Raw genomic sequence first — 17,811 nt, 5'->3', positions numbered from 1 at the left:
TCATCCCGTCACCGAAGTCACGTGCGCGCCGACGTCACAAAGTCACGTGAGAGAGACGAGCTCCGGCCAGAGGAAGAAGCGGAGCGAGAGAGACGCGAAGGGGGAAATTAACCATTAAAGAATAACGCTTAAACATTATTATTAGTAGTAGAAGTAGTTGTTGTTAAATAATAACAAGTTACACGATCGTCGACACAACTACGACGTCGTCGTCGTCATTATTATTATTTACAGGGTCCGCAGAGTCAGAAGAGGTTGAGCGAGGAGGTTGAATTAGCGGGGGATCTGATCCGGAGCTGTCGCGGTGGTTCAGGTGAGGAGTGGGGCCTGTGGGTCATCGGCGATGATCTCTCCACTGCTGGGGGTGCAGGCCTCTCCGAAGCGGGGGTCGCCGTCCGTCACACGATCACCGTCGTCATCACCATCGGCCGTGATCTCTCCGCTGCTAGACGCGGGGTTCATCTAAGCCTTGGCGATTCACATCAGTCTCATCGCCACCGTCAATCATGATCTATTCACTGCTGGGGTGAAGGCCTTCTATTCCAAGGCCTGCCCACGGCTTTTTAGAATTCGTCAAAACGCTGATTTCAGCCCGGCGAGAGAGAGAGAGATGCGCGTCGTAATATCATGTGTTGTAATGATTGTTGATTGCAGTTGTGACGACGAGTGGGTGTGACATTGATGAGGGATGCTGCTGCTGTGTTGTGCTTACAGTCATGGCCGCGCTCTCTCTTCTCTACGGCGGTGTCTCGCTCGCCTTCTGGAGCACGTTGACCATCGTGGGTGAGTCGAGTCCTGGATCTAGCCACGGGGGTCACCCACATTACCAGTTGTGCCTTGACGTAACCTTTCTTTCGCCACGGTGCCCGCCGATGTCCGTCTTGATGTGTCCCGTTATTTCACCAGTGTGGGTCAGTACGAATTATGCGCGTTTCAGATGTTCACCTTTATTTAAGCGTTTGTTGAATAGTTTTTTTTTATAGTCCTTTGTATAACCGTGAGGGGGTGAGGGGGGTTTACGGTGATCACCGTGGGTGCGTCCTTTAGTGAAACACGGGGGGAGTACAGTATTCGGATTCACCGTGATGACTGATTTGCACGTTCTTTTTGCCGCGGGTCGCATTGTAATCAAAGCGAGTGGACCTCATCGCTTTAACCAATTTGGGGGGCGGGGGTCACGTGCAGATTGATGGTGTTTTTTATGTGTCCTTTTATTTGCCGATGTGGAGGCATTGCGATTCACTGTTGTGAATGTCTTGTGCTGTGATCGCGGGGGCTTTGGCATTCACTGGATTCGTTACACGATTGTCCTTTATTTAACCGCAGATGACGCTGTGATTCCCTGTGCTTATTTTTTTTGGTATGTTAATTCAACTTGGGTGATACATCGACATGTAGATTCATTGCAATTGGCGTTTAACCGCGGGGCACATGGTCATCCACAGTGGGCGAGTGGAGTCCTTTATTAACCATTCAAGACACGCAGTGATTTTCTTTCGTTGTGTCTCCTTTCTTTAGCCATGAGTAAGCATTGAGATTGACTTTGAAGCTTGATGTCAACATTGAGTTCACCCGGGTGCACGACCACTCGCACCTTTATTGAACCATGGTCATTTTATTTTATTTCACATTCGCTGAGAGCTCATCGCACATCGTCGTCAGCCACGATAAATCCCACCGCTGGGATGAGGGCCTCCCCCGGTGCCATTGCCATTGCCATCTCTCACGGTTTTGCGATGCAACAATCCATCTCGCTTATTTCATTTCCACCACCCCCAGTACGTGTTGGAACGTTCTCACAGATGCGTTTTCCCTTCTTTGGCTGCTACTCTGTCATCCCTCTCGACCACCGACCGCGCCCCTTATAGCGGTGTCCTCGAACTTGTGTTTATACTCGAAGTCCACGTGTTCCTTGTCTGTCTCTTGGTGTTATTCAAATCATGGTCGTGGTAGTTAACTCAAGATTTTTCTTTCTTTAACCATGATGACAACGTTACATATTCAATGGGTTTCATGGTGATTAACCACGGGCCCTATCGAGATTCATTGTGGATGTATTTATTCCTTTTTTTAATCATGGAGCCACATGAACATTCACTGGGAGTTGATTACTGTTGTCCTTTATTTTGCCACAGTATGACACTGACATACACTTTGTTCATTGCTAACATATCGGTGCGAGTATTTGAGTGTTATTATCCACTCGTATGCTTGCTGGGTCTACTGCGGGTACTCTGGTTTCTTTCCACATGCAACACACTACTTAAAAGGAAGTATTATTTGGTGATGCAGCTGCTTTGGCAAATATATAATAGACAACTTTTGGGAAATGACCCTTCACACATGAATAGGCCAAAGATATAGAGTGGATAATAAGAGTTGGAAACTGCACTTTACACGATTCAGCCCTGCTTCGCTTGTCATTTCTGTGACATGTGCATTTCAAGTGAATTGGTCGTAAGCTCATTAATTTTGGAACTGATCTAACACTTTGTTTTTCCCTGAGCCTGCCATCACACCTTCCCATCTTCGCGACGCTCATTCTAAAAGAACTCCGGCATGTGTGACGTGAACAAAAATACCTGAACAAGCATCGAAACCTCCGATTTGTCCCACCACGCTAACCCATTCGTGCATTTCCCTCCCTCCTGCCCACCACCCCCCAAGGGATTTGCTACACTATCTTCGACCTCGGATTCCGGTTCGACATCGGATGGTGAGGACTCGACCGCTATGGGGCGGTTTTAGTGGTGGCACGTGCCGGTTGTGGCTGCTTTTCGGTTGGGGCAGGCTCACCGTGCGTGCGTGTATGTGTGTATACGTGCATGTGCTAGTGATACCAGACGCTTACTGTAAACAGAGCACAACGGGGGGGGGGGGGGGAGAAGCGTGATAGTGGCAGGTCGTGTCCGCCCTCTGATGCCCAGTGCCCTTGGTCATTGGTTTCTTGAATTGCGTTGTTTAAAAAAAAAATCTAACTTTGTAACCAATTTGTTTCCGATGATGCCTTTGGTGTTGTATGCATCATGACACTGAGCAATCCATTCATTAAAAAAAAATTCATATAAAAAATTAAGTCCAGATCCAAATTTTACGGGACTATTTTTGTGCAGTCATTGGTGACTGGGATGAGCCCGTCGACTCACTCGAATTGAGAACCTGGTTTTTAATCACAACAACTTATTCTGTAAATCTATAGATACCCATAGTCATTTATATGCATTCGATAACCTCCCCCCACCACTTGATGCAAGAGAAGCGCACAAGTGTTGTCATCACATCTACCCCTCTGTCTGTCGCCTGATGAAGCTAGTTGTAATTACTGGCGAAACGTCGTACTCAGATTGTAAATGTTGTGGCTTGGCTCTCCAACACACCGGTGTGCTGTACTAGTAACGAATTGGCCACGTTCTGTTTACGTGACAAACCTTACTAATTCGCTCTGTCCGGTGGTGGCGGGTTTAACGACACATATTTACGTGATCTAACCCCAAAAAACCTGTTATCTATAGATATCTCATTACGAGTTTGTGGGTCTCGTCTAGGAAATGTATGGGTTTCTCTCAGTCACTGGTCATCAGACTGAGACCTGTCAACATCGCACCACGAGGGAACCCGCTTTAATCACAGGTGGTATCCGGAGTCTAACCCATAATTGAATGCCAGTTCTGCGCACTCACTTCTGAGTCATCTGGCCACTACTGCCTGCCGCCTCTGTAAGAGTGAGAGAGTGCTTAGATGCTGGAGTTGCGATGCACTCTCTCGGCATGTGACGACGCATCTATTAAAATAAAGGCTTATAACACCCATGATGCGTGCTTTGCATGGGCCATGTAAGAATCAATTGCTTTAGGGTTCATACAAAATGTATGCGAATATTAACCTGTGGGTTGAAGGTATGAATGAGTTTAAACAAAAGCGGCAGAACATCGGTGATAGGCAATTCAAACAGGGCGGTAAAAAGAATCGCCTCTTCAATGGAATTTGGTCGATCGGTCCACACAACCGACGCGGCATGGGGGACGGTCTTCATTCCAGCAGTGGATTGAGCACGACATTCACAGATAGTGCTCCTATTAGCTTTGTGGATTGCATGACTACTTGAGTTTTACCGAGGTTATTTTTTAAAATACTTGTACCACCAGTGATGACCTAAAACATTAATGATTGACACGTTTGTCACGGCCGATTTTTTTTGTCGTTTAATACGAACGGCTTTGCGTTCATGATATGATACCAATCGATGAAAGGGCTAGGGTTAAGTACAGTGTTGTATAGTGAAGCTGTTCAATGTTTTAATGTGGAGAAATTGGGTTAATACTGTCTTTGCTCAAAGTGCAAACATCACCCCGGTGATAAATCGCTTGAAAATGTTAATAATTTTCCATACCGCCGTTAGCTTTCTGCGATCTACTTCGGCTGTGTGAAGCAGGTGACGGCTGTAAATGGGATTCGAATGAATGAGTCTACGCAATTATAAAAAAATTTACCGCCTTTTTTTAACGCATTTTTAATTAATTTTCTAAAAGCCCTTTCTAACAAGTTTTGCCGGATTCGCATCGCACTTGCGCTACGAGCCTGGTGAGCAGAGTTCGAATCCTCGTCACGGGTTTCACGTCATTGGCGAGTGACATCTGGAACAGTTCTGGGCCCTTTCTTCTTTGCCATTTTGCTCTGACCAGTGTCGTGGTGACATTTGGTCAAACAACCCCCATGACCAACGTGGCATCAGGACGACTTCATCCAGCAGCAGTGGATTGACAAAAGGGCTGTACACATGTACCAGTGATTATTCTTCCACCTTACCATCGGTTGGGCAAACGTTCGATTGTCACAGTTTTGCCGAGGATAGTCAGAAATGTACAAATGATCGACCTCTCAGCTTGACCCTTAAGAACAATGTTAACTGCATTCGTAACAATTGACCCCTTGTTTGCACAAGAATTTACTCAGTGCTGCACTGTAGTCACACGCCCTTAATTATTCCAGCCTTTTTGTTATTTCCTATTCCAGCCTTTTTGTTATTTCCTGTCCACGTGGCTGACAATTGATTGAACATTTATAAGGTGGTGAATGTCCCACGTGAATACTGGCTCACATTTTTGCCAACCTCCGAGCAACGAAGGGCTGAGTTGAACTCCGACATGGCATCGCGAGACTTCCGGTTGCAAGTCAAGCGACGTGTTAAAGTGTTACATCACACTGTAACAGTGGTGAAGTGTTATTCCGAGTGCAGCCGTTATTGGTGTCATCTGTGTTCCATTGTCGTCTGGCTCGGAGCGGAACCGTGACTTGCCTACAAGCCGTTTGTCCTCTTGCCGTCAGGTTCCTGACCGAGACGTCCCCGTACATGTGGGCCAACCTTGGGATCGGCCTCGCCATTTCGCTGTCCGTGGTCGGAGCTGCCTGGTGAGAGGTCCCCACTCATACGTTCATTCGTTCGCTCACTCTCTTACTCACTCGTTCACTCACGTGTTCGTTCACAAATTTATTACGTGGTTGTAGCTAACGAATATGCGTAGGGCACGATAACGCAATCGGGATGGAGAGACCACCACCTAGCCACCGGCTAAAGCGTTTAGAGCACCTAGAGACATGCGTTTAGAGTATTTGGCTGCTCTATATTTCCACATGGTAAGCCACTTCGTTAAGCATTCATTTGTGGCCAGGTCAGTGGGCCTTTCCTGGTAAAATAAAATAAATAGTTTTAGTTTAAATCAACATAATCTGCGGTTATTTGGGCACTTCAATAAATCCTGAAGATTATTATTTTTTTTTAAACATGACTGTGTTGAGATGAAAGAGGGAGGGGCGGCACCCGAGCAAGGCTGGTGGGGGGGGGGATTTGGAGCACTGCAGACTGGACGAGCTCAAACCACAGTCAGCTGATCCGCGAGGGTGGTGGAGTGGGGGGGATGGTGAAGGTGGTGAGAGGTGGAGGGGAGATCGAGATGGGGGGGCTGCCAGAGCGGGGCTCCAACAGCCTTATCGCTAGATCCAACATAGAGGGTGGATGGATATTTGGCACTTGTTTCTGATCCATATCTCACAGCAGGAAAAATAAAACATGCTAATACAGTAACATTCTTCTGTGGGTACGTCCGTATGTAGCTTTTCGTTAAGTTATTTTTTTTTTACAAAATCGCAATGACAATGTAACAAAAGATGCAAACTGTGTAAAGAAGCATTGGGAGGGGGGGGGAGGTGGTGCATGGGAGATGGCAACGACTTGGGGAAGCCTTCATCCAGCAGTGGATAGATGGTGGCGCATTATTGTTATGATTTTGGAAGTTGGTTTTGTGTGTATATTCCAAAACGAAAATTAATCTTGACATGTAGGAGTGGATTTATGAAATTAATAAATGTATCTTAATTGATTCAGATGTATTTGGTGTTATTTTATTGGAATGTATTTGTTGAGCTTACTATTTCTGTTTAATATTTATTCAGGACTATTATGAAATGTATCGTATTCGTTGTATATGTAACACTTACTTAAATACATTTACATTGTAAGTTCAATTTGGTGAGAGATGTCGATAGCTTGGTGAGGTCTCTGTCCATCAGTGGATTGATCCCAGCCGCTGATGGTTAATAGTAATAATGTGATTATCTCGTTGTTATAATGCTAAAAAAATCTGCCGTCCTTCCAACATCAACTGCTCATCTGCTCATCCGTCCTCACCCGTGAATGTGACTTGCGGTGTGCTTTGCTGTGACCTTGAGTCAGCTTGAGTCAGACTGGTCTGGTGGGTGTGTGCTCGCGCGCACACGACTGTGAGAATCTTGGCCAAACAGGTTCACTGCTGTTGGATCCATGCTTAGAAATAATGCGCGTATAGAGAGGGAGGGAAGGAGCTTTTGTTGGTGTGTTGTGCCCTTGCCAAGAAATCAACACTTTACACAAACACACACACACACACGCGTTTACTTGTGTAAACAATGACTTCTGGTTTGTGTATTCGTGGAAAACTGTTTTTCCTCACATTTTTCCATGAAAATGTACGAAGTTTTTCCTGCAAAATGATGCCACAAACCACTTTTCCGCAAATACAAACACTCGGGCTAAGGCACACACTCCACAAATTACCCATGATCACCACCCAGTCTTGTCAGGGCCCACCGGCCTTGCCCAAATGGTTTTGTGGGTGGGCAAAGTCTCGACGGTAGATCACTCGCCAAATTATTCCTCCAATATGAATAAGTATTCTGATTATGAAATCTCAAGTTTACCACGTCCCAGTGCGATTCTTGTGCCGCGTACGCTGTCATAGCTTGTCGTCTCTTGTTATGAACGTGTGCATATAAACATAATTGTTTTGTACGTATTGTATTGTGAACAATACCGTACTGCAATTTGAATTTACTGTGTGCAGCCTCGTGAGCAGCAGTGATCTACCCACTGCTAGATGAAGGCCTCCCCGATTCCCCGTTGGTTGTCGGTGTATTTTTAGAACGCTTCACCGACCTGCCGCTGACTATCGCGGTTTGGTGGTAGCGCTATTATCTCGATAGTTTCACACGGCCGTGTCGACGCGGTTCCCAAAGCAAACGGCGTGAACGCACCCCCTCCCCCCCCCACCCGACGCACGCGACGTACGCTCTCATATTCGTCTGCACGCGTTCTTCCCCAGGGGCATCTACATGACCGGCTCCAGCATCATCGGCGGCGGAGTGAAGGCACCGCGCATCCGCACCAAGAACCTGGTCAGGTGAGCCCCAAGAGGCCCAGTCAGGTGACCCGGTTGGGTTCAGCGGAGCTATGATTCGCGACAGTTTATGCACCAGGGTAGGTGAATCGGAGGCGTCTGTCAACAAGTTCCAGTGCTTTGTGCGAAGGCAGTAGCAGTGGGTGGTTGTCTTTACGACAGAAGGTCTGGGCTGTGTCAGAAAACATGGGATATACGGCATTGGCTACGTGACAAGCCGTTGTACTTGGTGGTCATCCATGTCCCCCCAGCACTATCCAGGCCCAGTGCTGCTTCGCTTCCGTGATCTGACGAGACCGGGGCACAGTCCGGGTGATTTGATCGTAGGTTTTCCCATCATGTGGCGTGTAAAGCGCGAAGCCACGATGCATCATGCGTAACCATGTGAAAGGGGGCGTCCAGCAGTCGTACCTGAAGCTGTTTTGATGTCGGTGACCGGTCGGTACGTCTCCCCCAACGCTCTCTCCGCTCTCCGTCCCTGCCTCTCTTTTTTTCCCATGCAGCATCATCTTCTGTGAAGCCGTCGCCATCTATGGAATCATCATGGCCATCGTCATCAGCAACCTCGCCGAGGTGAGCGACCAAACTAAATGCCACCGCTTGAGCGGAATATGTTCGTGTTTACTTTTGGCGACGCATGTGTACATCCTTATACAGTAAAACCTTGGATTGCGAGTAACTTGGTCTGCGAGTGTTTTGCAAGACGAGCTAAATTTTAAATAAATATTAATTTGATAAACGAGCGAGGTCTTGCAATACGAGTAGTACGTAGACGCTTTGTCTGCTGAGCATCACGTGATCACAACTGATATACGAGTGCTTTAATATACGAGTGCTTTGGATTACAAACACGTTTCCGGAACGAATTATCCTCTCAATCCAAGGTTTTACTGCATATTATTTACTTGTGGCTCCGCGTGTGTGTACGTGTCTGTAAATGCCTGTGTTTATTGTTTTGTGTTGCAGCCTTTTAAAGGAGCCATCCCTGAGCTCATTGGTAACCGCAACTACCACGCAGGTACGGCACGGCACGCATTCCGCAGTACGGCACAATACAGCAACAACAGAGGTCCCCCATATAGCCTTCAACAGACTTTTGGAGCAAGTTCTGCTTGCAAGCACTTAACAAGGCCGGCATGGCTCGCGGGGCGGGGGGGGGGAGGGTGGCCAATACCACGTCTGGTGCATGATTGTGTGCCGCAGTGCACTTTGGCACATTGTTGTGTTGTGCTGCCCCTCTCCCGACAGGCTACGCTATGTTCGGGGCCGGCCTCACCGTCGGCTTCTCGAACCTCTTCTGCGGAGTGTGCGTGGGGGTGGTGGGGAGTGGAGCGGCGCTTGCCGACGCGCAGAACGCTTCTCTCTTCGTCAAGATCCTCATCGTGGAGATCTTCGGCAGCGCCATCGGCCTCTTCGGCGTCATCGTCTCCATCCTGCAGGTGGGCGGCGGACGTGGGGTTGTGTGTGGGGTTGTAGGTGGGGTTGTGGGTGGGGTTGTGGGTGGGGTTGTGGGTGGGGTTGTGGGTGGGGTTGTGGGTGGGGTTGTGGGTGGGGTCGTGGGTGGGGTCGTGGGTGGGGTCGTGGGTGGGGTCGTGGGTGGGGTCGTGGGTGGGGTCGTGGGTGGGGTCATGGGTGGGGTCGTAGGTGGGGTCGTAGGTGGGGTCGTCGGTGGGGCTGTAGGTGGGGCTGTAGGTGGGGCTGTAGGTGGGGCTGTAGGTGGGGCTGTAGGTGGGGCTGTAGGTGGGGCTGTAGGTGGGGTTGTAGGTGGGGTTGTAGGTGGGGCTGTAGGTGGGGCTGTAGGTGGGGTTGTAGGTGGGGCTGTAGGTGGGGCTGTAGGTGGGGCTGTAGGTGGGGCTGTAGGTGGGGTTGTAGGTGGGGCTGTAGGTGGGGTTGTAGGTGGGGCTGTAGGTGGGGCTGTAGGTGGAGCTGTAGTTGGGGTTGTAGGTGGGGCTGTAGGTGGGGCTGTAGGTGGGGCTGTAGGTGGGGCTGTAGGTGGGGCTGTAGGTGGGGTTGTTGGTGGGGCTGTAGTTGGGGCTGTAGGTGGGGCTGTAGGTGGGGTTGTAGGTGGGGTTGTAGGTGGGGCTGTAGGGGTGCGGTTATGGGGCTGTGGCGCTACGGTAACGATGGACATTGTTGGAGCTGGGCTATCCAATTAATTCAGTGATCGATTACTCTATCGATTATCAATTCTTTATTAGACTATATGTGTAACACGTTGGATAAAAAAGATTCAACTCTGATTATCATTTTGGGTCGATTAATAAACTAAATTGCAGTGTATGCATTTACCAAGCAACTATATGCATGTATGTTAAGCGTCTCTCGCACCATACATAGCCAACCTTGCTAATCGGAGGTGCAGGGAAAGGACAATGATTTACTTGCTGGCATCGTTTTGTTTGTGTTTTACGCAGACATCGAAAGTGAAAATGGGAGACTGAGCCTTACAAGTGACAGCTGCTGTTGGTGACCAGAACGCACGTTCAGTCCACAACCAGCGAACGCACGACTCCTAACCCTAATCCCATGCACATACACTTACACACGTACATACATGTGTATACACACGAGCTTGTACACGAGCCACACACTGTCATACATTAAACACACAACCATTATACATAGACCCACACACAACCCACACACACTCACACACATAATATACACACCGCAAAGACATACACCCACACATACATCATTCACATGTATACCCATTCACTTATGCACATATCCCACTCACACATGCAAAGACACACACACACATATCAACCCACACAAATACACACAACCCACATGCATATACACACACACACACCGTACATGTGCACGCACACACCCCTATACACCAACTGCCCCGCATGATGCCCACGCATACATGCGTGCACACCCCGCGTGAACACCCACCCCGCACACACACACACTCTGCACACACACCCTGCACTCGAACACCCACCCTGCACATACACACATCTGCCTAAGGACACCTACGAGCGCGCTCTCTGGAAACTCCCCCTGTTGAAGCTTAACACTGGGCGGCCACCGCTAAAATCACCGCAGGCGCAGCGTTTATTCGTGACTACAAACCGGTCCGCTGCACGAGAGCCATCCTCGCTCCTCTGCCGGCACCTGAAGGCTCTTCGAGACATTTCGATTCAGTCCTCGCCGATCGTAGCTGTTTCCGAGGGATTGATATGAGAGCGTCTATTTAAGATTGAACTACCCAACGAGGTATTGTGGGTGAGAGACCACTTGATTATTTTTACAATCCCGTGTTGAGGGGGGGTGGCAGTCTTGGTGTAGAATTCTTGACGTGTGCATGTGTGGGCAGCTGCCAGATTGTCAGGGGAAAGTTTCCAGTTCTGCTTGGGTGTGTGTGACCCGCCAGAACTGGCGTCATTTACAGTTATAATTGTGTAATTTGTAATGAAAGCGGTCGAAATTGCAGATAGCAGTTATAACCACACATTAATACCCTGAATAAAACAAAGATACACGCACCTTCACAACAACAACCGCCTTTCGCCACTTAAGTGGTGGTAATATCACCATGGTGTTTGTGCCAGGCTCGGTGCACTTTGTGTGTGTGTCCACCACGTACAAAGACGTACACGTACCCAAGGTCACCTAAGTACAGAGACTCGCAACTCGAAACTCCCCCTGTCGCAGTTTAACCTCTTCCAGTCTGACCATTGGGCCGGCACTGCGAACAATCACTGCCGGGAGAGTCGATGCTCAAGTACAAACAGATCCGCTTCGCGAGACGCACTCGCACTACCATCGCGTCAAGGCTCTCTCGCTCTGAAGGGCTGTTCCTTTTACATAGATTTCTGTTTCATCCGCACCGATTCTTATTTGTACGTATGTTGAACTTCTTTCGCACCGTACGTAGCCGACCGTGCTAGTCGGTGGTGCGGGGGGAAGGATAACAAACTAAACACAAAAAGCAGTTGTAAAGAGATGAGTTTTCAGTCGAGATTATTTAAAAGTGCATAGCTCCAGTGGCTTCCGCATATCGAAAGGAAGAGCGTTCCAGAGGGCTGCAGAAGCGCCTCTGAAAGCGCGCGATGCGGTGACCGTCTTTGTCCAAATGGCTAGCCAAAAGCCGCTGCTTGCGAGGATGACCGGAATTTGCGTGACAGCTTATGCTCCTACTCATTGACGAGATCAGCAAGGTATTGTGGTTAATTTGTTGCAAGCACTGGTGTCTAATGAGTGCGACATTATAATGCGAGCTGTTTGAGATGAGTGCCCGTTGCCGATTTTGAACGCCTACCGTGGTAGGGGCGGACTCGCCGATTCACGGACACCGCTTTACGAATCTCCACGGTCGATCCGTGCCTCGTAGCAGGCCACATGTAGACTACCTGGCATGTGCTTCTGAACGAGAGCTGGTCATCGGTAGTTGGGGAGGAGTTTCCAATTGTGTCAGTCTATCCGTGTGTGTGTGTGCGTGTGCTAGACCTGGAGTCGGTTACAAATGCGTTATCGCGTCACTTTGCAATCGCAATGCAAGTGCAACAACAACAAAAAAAAACAATATCGGGATTGCGGTTGCAGCCAACATCGCTGCTGTTCTCGTGGTTGGTTCCAGCTCTGGTACGTGCTCGCTTGCCAATGCGCTCGCGCGCTTTCATCTGCACTCTCTGGCCATGCACATTCGGGCTATGCGCACCCACGTGCTGGGTCGTGTGCCGTGGGACACGTGGCAACGGAGAAGCGTGACGGACGTTGTAACATGTGGGGGTTTTTTTTATTAAAATTTCCAGCGTTGATACATTCCATGATTGGATTCAGAATGTAATCGCCAATCACCAGGAATGTGTCCTGTTTCGTAAGCCAAGCAGAGACGAGCCTGGATAATGTTTGGATGGGCGATCACAACGTACAAAATTTGTATTGTATAGTACCGCTGTTGGGCTACATTGCCAGCAGAAGGCGGCAGTTCAGCATCTATACTCCACCAACCAGCACTGCCCAGCGGGCATTATGGTCAAATAACACCCATGACCCACACAGCATAAGGAGGCCCTCAGCCAGCAGTGGATTAACTCGAGGACTGAACATGTGATTCTGACTCCACCCAACCAGTGGCGGTGCACATCCGAGGTTGTCACAGTTTTGCCGAGGACAGTGGGACATTCCAAACGGTTATCATCTCGGCTTGCTTAGCCATTAATAAACAACGCTGACTGCATTGATCACAATTCACCTGTTTATTTGCACTGCAATTTAGTTATTGCTGCACTGAAGCCGCGCGGCCGTAATTTTTCCGGTCATGTGTTTAGCATCATGCCACATGTATCGTTGTTCAAAGACGAATAGATGTTTGAGGCGAGCGATTATATCACGATTGCTTTCGGTTGCGTCTGGGGTACACGGACCTGAGCACAAACAACTGTCGAATCACAACTAAGTAAAAACAGAGTAGACCCAAGTCTTCTTTCGCTGAAAGGTTTGGTCTGATTTGTTTTGGCAGCAAATCGGCTCCCTTAAAAAAAATAACTCTTCCGTAATTTTGCATCTTTTTTTTCTTTCGTTATGTTCAGGTGCGGGAGAGTATTGAGATTTGTTAAAATGCACGCAGCCGATCAATACAAAGAGACACACGGCAACCTTGTTCGTTTCGGAATGCTGTATTAATTCTTGCCACGTGTAAATGGCTTAAACAGAATTGAATGTTTGGAAGTGGTGTAGTTGACGTGCGAAACGTGTGTAGTGTAATGTGTGCTCGTCTAAACGTTCCTTCCACCCTCCCCTGGCTCCGGTGTGGTTTAGCAGTCGTGTGAGAGTAGCGGTAACCTCGTTGTGTGGCAGCAAAAACCCTCGATGTGCTGTATTTAATTTTAAGAGGCTTGCCACGGTGCACCGTTTCCTCGCATTGAGTGGCTTGCTTGTCGCTTGAGTGTCGCGCGATTCCTTACGAACTTTATGACCCCCACCACCACCACCTTATCCTTCCTCTTTGAAATGGTTACAGCCAGGGGGTTGTGCGCTGTGTCCTCGAAATAGCATGGGTGGATGAAATGCCACCACGTCCCGCACGCATTGGAAGTGGGGTCGATCGGCAAGGTCACGCGTGGTGTGGGTGAAGTATGGGTACTCCCACCTCTTTAAGATGTCTGGCTGGTGTGGAAGAGTAGGCCAAAAGAGCCCGATAGATCTCCCTCTGGTGATGTGAGTAATCGGTTTGAAGGGCTGCTCCTTTTACACACACAAACTTTTGGGGGGGGGGGGACCCCTAAAAAAAGAGAATGTAAAATCACGTTCGCACAGCTCGCCAGAGGCGTGCAAATGCGGATGCTGATTTGATGACGGGATGCGTTTGCACTCGGTGCAGATTTATCACAAGCCAGGACAGCAGTCCCACTTTGGTACCGTGCTGCAACTCATTGTGGCAAAGAATTGTGTGTGTTGCAAAATTGGCTTGTGATTTTTTTTAAACTGTAATTTGATTGTTTTATATTGCTTTTTGTGTATATTATACCAAGCAATATAAATGCAACTCCTGGTTGTAAATGCGCAAAATTTTGCCTTTGTGGAATATTATTGGTGGTTTGTAAGGAAAGTGAGTGGATTATCCCGGCATTTCGAGGACACTCTGGGAGTTGCTTTTGCCCTGGGCTGTGCCGTTAATTGATTTGGTTCCCCAATCCCCCCCCCCCCCCAGTATCTACGCGTGTTGAATATTCACGGACGCGCGGTGGGAATTGTTGTAAATTGCAATGCTCAATTAAAATTTTAAATAGTGTGACGCTCCTGTCTGCTTGTGGACACTTATTGAAAACGACATCACGCTGATACGTTCGTCTTCCCACACAAATCTGGCTGTCGCATGATGAAGCTAGTTGTAATTTACTGGCGAAACGTCGTTCTCGGATTGTAAATGTTGTGGCTTGGCTCTCCAACACAGCGGTTAATGCTGTACTAGTGACGAATTTGCCACGTTCTGTTTACGTGACAAACCCTTACTAGTTGGCTGTGTTGCGTGCTGACGGGTTTTAACGACACATTTAAGTGATCTAACCCAAAAAAAAACTCTTATTATGGACGTTCGTTTTTGTGTGCAGTGTTTTTGTTGTATATTAACTCAAATCTGAATACATTTAATATAAAAGCCTGCAAACAAGGTTTTTTGTTACATTTCAGGGGATATTCCGGGTGAACTATTCTAAGTGCATATAGTAACTTGGGAATCCATTTATAGATACCACCACTGATTTTTGATAAAAAAACGAAAATACGTAATGCAATATATAACATACACAATATTTCATGGGAACCCTAAGGTCGTGGTTGCAACATCTGAGGATGTGACGTTTATGCTAAATATTGTAGAAAATATATTGTATTTTTTTCCGGGGGAAATTAATAGAAAGTCAACTTTTCCTCATCGAAAATATTTCCACAAATATTTTAAAAGTGTCGTAAAATATGAAAAGTTGTGCTGGTTGACCGGAGGGATGGACGGTTTCGTCCAATAAACGTACGGGCTGCTAAAAAAAATATTGGTTAAAATGACACGTGTTATCCTTAATAATGAATAAAAGTCGACAAAATTTCACATTTTGAAAATAACTTGAGAAAAACAAATATCATGACGAGAAATTGAGTTCACGTGAATCCTGCAGACGCTAGGAGGGCGCTACGGACACTTCCGTTAATCCGCGCCACCAGCAAAAGCTCAACAATTTCAATTTATGGTAGATATGTAATAGCATAATCATAATAAAGAGGATTTGCAATAATGACAAAAATACATTGCCTTTTGTTTTGTATATTCTCCACAATTACACTATTGATTAGTTTGTGTTGTGTATTATTTAGTTTTGCGTCGAGCTAGCGACATGTATAGCCCATGCGCATCTTCACAGTTCAGCATTGATTCAAGCAAGTCTGACTACTGATGAGCCACTGAATGTCGAAACTTGTCCAGAGTTATCCTGTATTGAATCAACAGTGGTGCAAGCCTGACTACTGATGAGCCACTGAATGTCGAAACTTGTCCAGAGTTATCCTGTATTGAATCAACAATGGTTTAAGTCTGACTGCTGATGAGACACTGACTGCTGTTGAGACACTGACTGCTGATGAGACACTGACTGTTGATGAGACACTGACTGCTGATGAGACACTGACTTGATGAGACACTGACTGCTGATGAGACACTGACTGTTGATGAGACACTGCTGATGAGACAGTGACTGCTGATGAGACACTGACTACTGATGAGACACTGTTGATGAGACACTGCTGATGAGACACTGACTGCTGATGAGACACTGACTGCTGATGAGACACTGCTGATGCGACACTGTTGATGAGACACTGACTGCTGATGAGACACTGACTGCTGATGAGACACTGACTGTTGATGAGACACTGACTGCTGATGAGACACTGACTGTTGATGAGACACTGACTGCTGATGAGACACTGACTGTTGATGAGACACTGCTGATGAGACAGTGACTGCTGATGAGACACTGACTACTGATGAGACACTGTTGATGAGACACTGCTGATGAGACACTGACTGCTGATGAGACACTGACTGCTGATGAGACACTGCTGATGCGACACTGTTGATGAGACACTGACTGCTGATGAGACAGTGACTACTGATGAGACACTGACTGCTGATGAGACACTGACTACTGATGAGACACTGTTGATGAGACACTGCTGATGAGACACTGACTGCTGATGAGACACTGACTGCTGATGAGACAGTGACTACTGATGAGACACTGCTGATGAGACTGACTGCTGATGAGACACTGACTGTTGATGAGACACTGCTGATGAGACAGTGACTGCTGATGAGACACTGACTACTGATGAGACACTGTTGATGAGACACTGCTGATGAGACACTGACTGCTGATGAGACACTGACTGCTGATGAGACACTGCTGATGCGACACTGTTGATGAGACACTGACTGCTGATGAGACAGTGACTACTGATGAGACACTGACTGCTGATGAGACACTGACTACTGATGATACACTGTTGATGAGACACTGCTGATGAGACACTGACTGCTGATGAGACACTGACTGCTGATGAGACAGTGACTACTGATGAGACACTGCTGATGAGACTGACTGCTGATGAGACACTGACTGCTGATGAGACACTGTTGATGAGACACTGCTGATGAGACACTGACTGCTGATGAGACAGTGACTGCTGATGAGACAGTGACTGCTGATGAGACACTGACTGCTGATGAGACTGCTGATGCGACACTGACTGCTGATGAGACACTGCTGATGAGACACTGTTGATGAGACACTGTTGATGAGACACTGCTGATGCGACACTGCTGATGAGACACTGACTGTTGATGAGACACTGACTGCTGATGAGACACTGCTGATGAGACACTGTTGATGAGACACTGACTGTTGATGAGACACTGCTGATGAGACAGTGACTGTTGATGAGACACTGCTGATGAGACACTGACTGCTGATGAGACACTGCTGATGAGACACTGCTGATGAGACACTGCTGATGAGACACTGCTGTTGAGACACTGTTGATGAGACACTGTTGATGAGACACTGTTGATGAGACACTGCTGTTGAGACACTGTTGATGAGACACTGTTGATGAGACACTGCTGATGAGACACTGCTGTTGAGACACTGTTGATGAGACACTGACTGCTGATGAGACACTGACTGCTGAAGAGACACCGCTGATGAGACACTGCTGATGAGACACTGTTGATGAGACACTGACTACTGATGAGACTGCTGATGAGAGACTGACTGATGATGAGACACTGTTGATAAGACACTGCTGATGAGACACTGACTACTGATGAGACTGCTGATGAGACACTGTTGATGAGACACTGACTACTGATGAGACACTGCTGATGAGACACTGCTGATGAGACACTGACTGTTGATGAGACACTGCTGATGAGACACTGCTGATGAGACACTGCTGATGAGACACTGACTGTTGATGAGACACTGTTGATGAGACACTGCTGATGAGACACTGCTGTTGAGACACTGTTGATGAGACACTGCTGATGAGACACTGCTGATGAGACACTGCTGATAAGACACTGCTGATGAGACAC

At 47.6% G+C, this 17,811-nt stretch overlaps 1 protein-coding gene across 1 annotated transcript; it reads left to right on the top strand.

Annotated features, from left to right (window-relative positions):
• On the top strand, positions 1-14,460 carry ATP6V0B (ATPase H+ transporting V0 subunit b). Its single transcript, XM_032970964.2, has 9 exons — positions 1-313; positions 715-783; positions 2,668-2,716; positions 5,326-5,409; positions 7,635-7,712; positions 8,213-8,282; positions 8,676-8,727; positions 8,958-9,148; positions 10,124-14,460. The coding sequence occupies exons 2-9, from the start codon at positions 717-719 to the stop codon at positions 10,148-10,150; spliced, it is 618 nt and encodes a 205-aa protein (XP_032826855.1). The 5' UTR covers positions 1-313; positions 715-716; the 3' UTR covers positions 10,151-14,460.
• The last annotated feature ends 3,351 nt before the right edge of the window (positions 14,461-17,811 follow it).

Source organism: Petromyzon marinus, chromosome 44 (assembly GCF_048934315.1).
Source record: "Petromyzon marinus isolate PM22_M1 ecotype Great Lakes invasive population chromosome 44, UKy_Petmar_22M1.pri1.0, whole genome shotgun sequence".
Taxonomy (NCBI): Eukaryota; Metazoa; Chordata; class Hyperoartia; order Petromyzontiformes; family Petromyzontidae; genus Petromyzon; species Petromyzon marinus.
This window is presented reverse-complemented; position numbering and strand designations above follow the sequence as displayed.